The 6,188-nt window shown below is 51.9% G+C and overlaps 1 protein-coding gene across 1 annotated transcript; it reads right to left on the bottom strand.

Moving 5' to 3' along the window:
- Nucleotides 1-582: 582 nt before the first annotated feature.
- Nucleotides 583-2,885, bottom strand: LOC122391369 (spermosin-like; the record flags this gene model as incomplete). Its single annotated transcript, XM_043385176.1, has 3 exons — nt 2,728-2,885; nt 1,125-1,769; nt 583-688 (listed from the first exon to the last, which is right to left on the bottom strand). Coding segments are annotated over exons 1-3 (845 nt in total), but the record flags the coding sequence as incomplete, so codon positions are not given.
- Between the last annotated feature and the right edge of the window lie 3,303 nt (nt 2,886-6,188).

Consider the following 6,188-nt stretch of genomic DNA (forward strand, 5'->3'; position numbering starts at 1 on the left):
CGTTACCAACTCACGGTTCGCCGTATGGCCGGCTCACGGTTATCCGTGACCGACACACTGCTTGTCGTGGCTGACTCACGTTTCTCCATGATCGACTTACGGCTCACCTTGACGTTCACGGTTCTCCGCGACCGGACCGACTCACGGCTCGCTGCCTGTGACACTCACGGTTCTCCGTCTCACCAACTCACGGTGCGTCATATGACAAATTCCTGGTTTGTCGTGACCGACTTACGGTTCTCCGTGACCGAATCACGGATCGCCGCTACCAACCTCGGTTTGCCGTGACTAAATCACGGTTCTCCCGCTCCGTTACCAACTCACGGTTAGCCGCATGACCGGCTCGGTTATCCGTCACAAACTCACGGTCTGCTGTGACGGACTCACGGTTCGCCGTGACACTTCGCGGCTCAACGTGACTCACTTTTTACCGTGCCCGACTCGCGGCTCTCCTTATGACCAGCTCAAGGCTCACCGTGACACTCACGGTTCGCCGTAATCAGCTTATGGTTCACCGTGCCCGTTATTCACGGCTTACCGTGACCGACTCACGGTTTGTCCGTTGTCGTATGGCCAACTCACGGTTCGCTGGTGCCGAGCTGAGTAACGCAGTGGGCGGCCGTCACCACATGATGGGACGTGATGAGCGTCCCTCCGCACTGCCAGCGGATCTCCCGGGCCCCAGACACTGTCCAACAGAGATGACCCGTTGTCAGACATGAGACAGGAGGCCGGAGGGGCTGGTTGATGCATGGGCTTCGCGGTAAAAAAAAAGATAATAACCGTGCTTCGTCAATAAGCCATGTTCGCCTATTGACAATGAACAAATATCCTGATTTTACAGCGCACTCAATTCACTAGAGGCGTTTCCGTCCCAAAATAAGCATTTATTTCGAGAGGCGCTTACATGTTGTGGGTCTTAGGTCTCGAGCGCCACCACGTCTTTCATATAGCTTGTAGCTGTGTAAGTTGATCTTTTTCTTTGTCGGCAGCGCATCGGTATATTCACGGATGCAGTTGGTAGGTACTCGTCTGCTCGACTGTGATCATTGAATGGCATGTAGCCTTGCAATGGCACGGCAAGGAGTCAATCAGGCATCAGCTGCAGCGCCGTGTACTCTCACCTCTGTATCCGATGGAGACCACCCAGGGCCACGCGCCGATCTCCGCCGTCTGCCCGCCGAAAATCCGTGACAGGAACGTTCTCATACCGCACACCGACTCATCGGGCAGCTTGCTCGGGACGACGGGCGCGGCAGGGGTCACCGCGGGGTCAGGGGTCACGACGGGGTCAGGGGTTACCGCGGGGTCAGCGGTGGGCACAGGCGCGGGGGTCTCAGGTGGAGGCAGGATCGGATCGGGAACGGGGGTCGCTGGTGGAGGCAGAATCACATCGGGGACCGGTGTCACTGGTGGGACAAAGGGAACCTGCGGAACGGGTGTGACCGGGGCCGGGGTGACGGGATCGAGTACGACCGGGGCGGCCGTCTGAAGGCGCGGCAGCCTCGGCTTCTGGGGTTTGGTCGTGACGGGCGCGATGGCGCTGAGTTTGCAGCAGACCCGCGGATCGTGGGCGGCGGTGAAGTGGCATTTGAGCGTCTCCTGCCGGAGCCGGAGCCGCTGGAATGGGTCGGCCTGGTTGCGTTTGTAGAGCCGGAGCAGGTGGTCGAGGGGCGGGCAGGCGCGCAGCTCCGTACAGAGGCCGTCACTGCCGTCCGCGGTGGTGCAGCGCGGCACGAACGGGCCCGAGTCCGGGGCCTGGCGCCGCTCTGGGAACAGAAAGGCTTACATGCTTAAGTTCCGCCGCCATCCTAGGCCTGACGCCGCTCTGGGGGACAGGCAGGGGCACAGGGTTATGTTCCGCCGTCCTTCAGGATGTGGCACCGCTGTGCAAGGTTTAGAAATGAGGTCACATTGCAACTCAATGAAATGGCCGTCGGTTTAATAACTTCAGTCCCACACAATTCACATTCCAATGTGGAAAGAAGGAAAAGGATGCTTTCCTGTTGCGTCATAAAATCCAATTTAAATTTGGTGTGTCATGCAAAAAAGCACTGTGAAACGGTGCTGCATCAAAGCATTGTGCAAGCATGAATCAGACTGCCGATCACGTGTTCCACATAATCGGTGATGGCAAAATTATCGAGTCGTTCCTCCTGCGGGACAACATGCCGCAAGCAATGTCCGGAGGGACCTGCAGGGTCGACTTTTTTGTTTGTTTTTCGCCTAGTTACATGGCGATTGGCAAGACGTACTTGACAGAAAGAAACTTATAGAAGTTGAACTGGTACAAAAGTATACCTAAACATCTTACGAGGAACCTCTTCAGCAAAACAACAATGCATTTTTACTGTTCAACAACGGGTCCAAGTCCGATCGACGGAGGACAAAATAGGTAGCCAGCACAATGATGAGTTTGTGTTTGCCTGAGTGTCGGGTTAAAGACGGGAATAGATGTAAAATGTTGGCGCCAGGTGAGAAAAGTTTTACATTCATCCGGCACTGATGAGTCTTTGCGTGCATTTCTTTACCGCTGCAGCAACCTGACCATCATTCTACCAATGCATCAAACATGGAATGGTCCGTGTTTCACCGAGAACCATGGGCATCTGTTCGATTGAACCACAAAATTTATTTAGCTGACCCAGTGAGCGAAAAAGATAAATCCCACTGTTTGCTCTAATTAGCCCCAAACGGTCTTGCCCACCACTGATGAGCTGGACTCACCTCTATCGTGTGCTGCGCGTGCAGAGCAGGTCAGCCCGGCCAGCACCGTCAGCACCAACAACAGGCCGACCACCGACGGTCGTCCGGTCTCCATTCTTCACTGTCCTGTCCGACCCGCGCCGACCGCCGTCCGTCTACCACCCCTCGCCGCCGCCAACAGTGCCGGCTCGTCGGCTCGGCGCGGACACCCTTCTCACTCGGGGAAAACCGCGAACCGACAGGTTCCCCGCACTGTGGCAGCGCGGCGCGGCGCTCGGGAAGGCCCCTCGGTACCCACTCTGATGGCGAACCCATCACGATTTACAATGCATCGAACTTGCTGTATACAACGGTCGGGGATAGGCCAACTTTCGGACTGCAGAGCTAAGGTGATTTCCCGCCGACCTGCATCTTCTCTGGGCCTACATTCACATTAGCATAGCCGCCAGTTACGTTAACACGGCGGCCGCTGGGCCTCCGCGCCACCCGCCGGCCGCTGGGGGGGGGGGCATATAGTTGCCCCCCCTTTACTTCTGCGACGATATCGTCGCAACGCGAAGAGATAGAGAAGCGAAACTTTGCACACATCTTCCTGAATACCTAGCCGAGGTTGTGTCCAAATTTGGTGTCGATCCCATTTGAAATGACGTCACAGTGACGTCATAAGTGAAATTATAGATTTGTGACTCTTATATTCCTCCCTCACGATACATCAGATATATGGGACCGAATATAAAGGGTCGATTATTGGTCAGAAACTAGATGGAAGTGTAGTTAGATATTTTAGGATGACAGCAGGTGCTGTCTAGTTCATTTACAGTTGAGTTTCATGCTCAGCGTCATCAGAAACGGTCCATATCGGAAAACGACAAAACTTTATGACGTCACTGTGACGTCATCTCAGGTGCTACAACCACCAAACTTTCCTCAAACATTGCCTAGGTATTCATTTGAAGCTATGCCAAGTTTCACGTTCGTAGCTCATCAGGTTTCGGAGATATTTCACAAAACGTAAAGGGGGGGGCAACTTTATGCCCCCCCCCCCCCAGCGGCTCGTGGGTTAATGTTTGAGCACAAACGAATGGGACTCTCGGAGGTGTAAGGTCACACTATGAGTATGACAATTGTGCTGAAAAAGGTCGTGGTCAGCACGCGAGCCAGGGCGGCGGCCGACACTTTTCCCTCTTATAGCAACACCGTCATGGCTCCTAAGTAGGTATAATGACCTCTTCACCTCTCTGTCTCATAGGCGGCGGAACGGGGAGGGCACCGGGGCACCGTGCCCCCCTTTGATTTTGACATTTTAACATTAGCCCTATGGGCGTTACGTGGAAAGAATGGGACCAAAAGTCGGCAGTGCCCCCCCTTAACTAAAGGTGTTCCGCCTCTACTGCTCTGTCTCCCCGTGAGATCACTGAGGTCATCCCAACCGTCTCCCAAACCGTATAGTTTTCCCAGCCGTCCCCTGCCTTACCCGATGTCCTCCACCATCCCCTGGCTGTCCCCAATATCTGCATCACCCACACTTCACTCGAACTGCCTTTCCGCAGTGACAAACGAACGCGCGTGGCTATTCGTCTTGTCCTCAGTCGCGACGCTGAATACAACAGGCCTTTGTGCAATGACTGAGGAGCACACTGAACAATGACGAGGTCTCTCTCGCTGACAGCGTTACATACAAAAAGGTCGTTTTCCTACAGCACTGGACAAGCCCGTTCGTTTCCCGATCCGGCATGAGTGATTATTTCTGTTCGTGTGTGTGTGATTATGCACGAATAGTCCTATAGTTGACGTGACAAGTTCATCTGGTAGCAGAAGATAACAAACATCAATGGTGCTGGTCACAATCGGTAACTCTCTGGCCTCTGCAGCGCTCAACCTAGGAAATGTAGAAGAGGGCTGTGGTAGGTATAATGCTAGGAGTGAAATAAAAGTCAACAGGGGTAAGGCCAGTCCTGAGCCGATGACTTTTAACAATAGACGCTCGCGATAGCGTATAATGATGCTCATCAACCGCCACGGAATTTCTGGGCCAGCCCTCGGCTGCTCGGGGACCGTGAATTCCTCGACCCCTCCCCGATCCAGCCCTAGCCATTTCATTTGTCGGGCGTGCCCCTCACTCGGATATTTCGAACGATATATGAAGGCAGTAAATATCAACAAATGTCCCGGAAGATTTGTCGCCACAGCGCGTGTCAAAGGGTTGTATTTCTGACAGTGATTCCTGGACAAATTGTTCATGTTATTTATTTTGGCAAAATTGGAAAGGAATGGGTTTTCTGCTGTGCCAGTGGTCCGTGTTTGGTGATCTAGCCATTTAGACGTGCTGGTTATTCCGTCGTGGCGTGACCATCGATGACTATCTGCAACCCTGCACTGACATGCAACCTGACGGCTGCCGTCTGAACGCCACGTGCAGTGAACGAGCTCGCATCCACAGCCCTGTCATTAGCTAAAGCATGCACAACAACAAAACCTGCAGAGACAATGCTATTCGCTGATGTTCCGAAGTCCGAACCTTATTACAAACGGTGCATGCTATTCTCATAAACAGATTCAATGGCCTAGCCTCCATAAGACATGTGTTATATTTTGTATGATGACGTCTCCATGTCCGACAATTTTCCTTGCTATCATGACATTTAGTTTCTTCATCACAAGATCGTATTTCCTATTGTGAAATCTAGCACGGATGTGACACATTTAAACGGTAGCAAATTCACCTCACCGATTGTTGCGCCAGGCATCAGCCTGAAAAATAATTGGCCTCATTTGATCGTAGTCCTAGTACCCATATTACCCACCTACGTAGCCCGTGGATTATCCACAAGATTTAAAACGGTAGGTGGTGTAGTTTTATGTTGATCGAAACTGGAAGGAAAGTAAGCACGGTGTTTAAATTAATCGACCATGGTTAGCCTTTTGGACTTGTTATAGAATCATAAGAATTTATTGCCTATTTTATTAGGCAATGAACATGCTATTCAATTTAATAGTGCTATCAAACCATTTAAATGCTCTTAGCTTCAGTTTAAAAGCATGATGGCGCAGTCAGCATTCGTGACAATAATTTTTAAACGGTTTTACTTTCACATGGTTTGACAAAAAGTTGTACATGGAGAAGGGATTCTTTTAATATAAAATTTAAGCGCTGAAATATTTTGGCTGGCTAGCTTGGGCCACAGATAAGAGATCACCAGTGTTTGCCTCTCCCCCTCTAAGCTGCTCGGACCACACTCGCATACCTAAACCCTTTTTCGTTAACTCGACATCAGACATGTTTATGATTACCTATCGAAAACGTGCTTATGCGCATGAGAATATAAAGCTGTTGACCAAGAAACAATGCTCAGAAATGCCTTCGTGTCATCTCTCGACTCAACATAAAGGCTCATATTCACATTGTTACTGACCTCCTGACCTGCCATCCATCGCCTGTGCGACCTCCCTGCAGCCCCGTGGACCACGACCGTCCTGTGGCG

Source organism: Amphibalanus amphitrite, unplaced genomic scaffold (assembly GCF_019059575.1).
Source record: "Amphibalanus amphitrite isolate SeventyFive unplaced genomic scaffold, NRLGWU_Aamphi_draft 000434F_arrow, whole genome shotgun sequence".
NCBI lineage: Eukaryota > Metazoa > Arthropoda > Thecostraca > Balanomorpha > Balanidae > Amphibalanus > Amphibalanus amphitrite.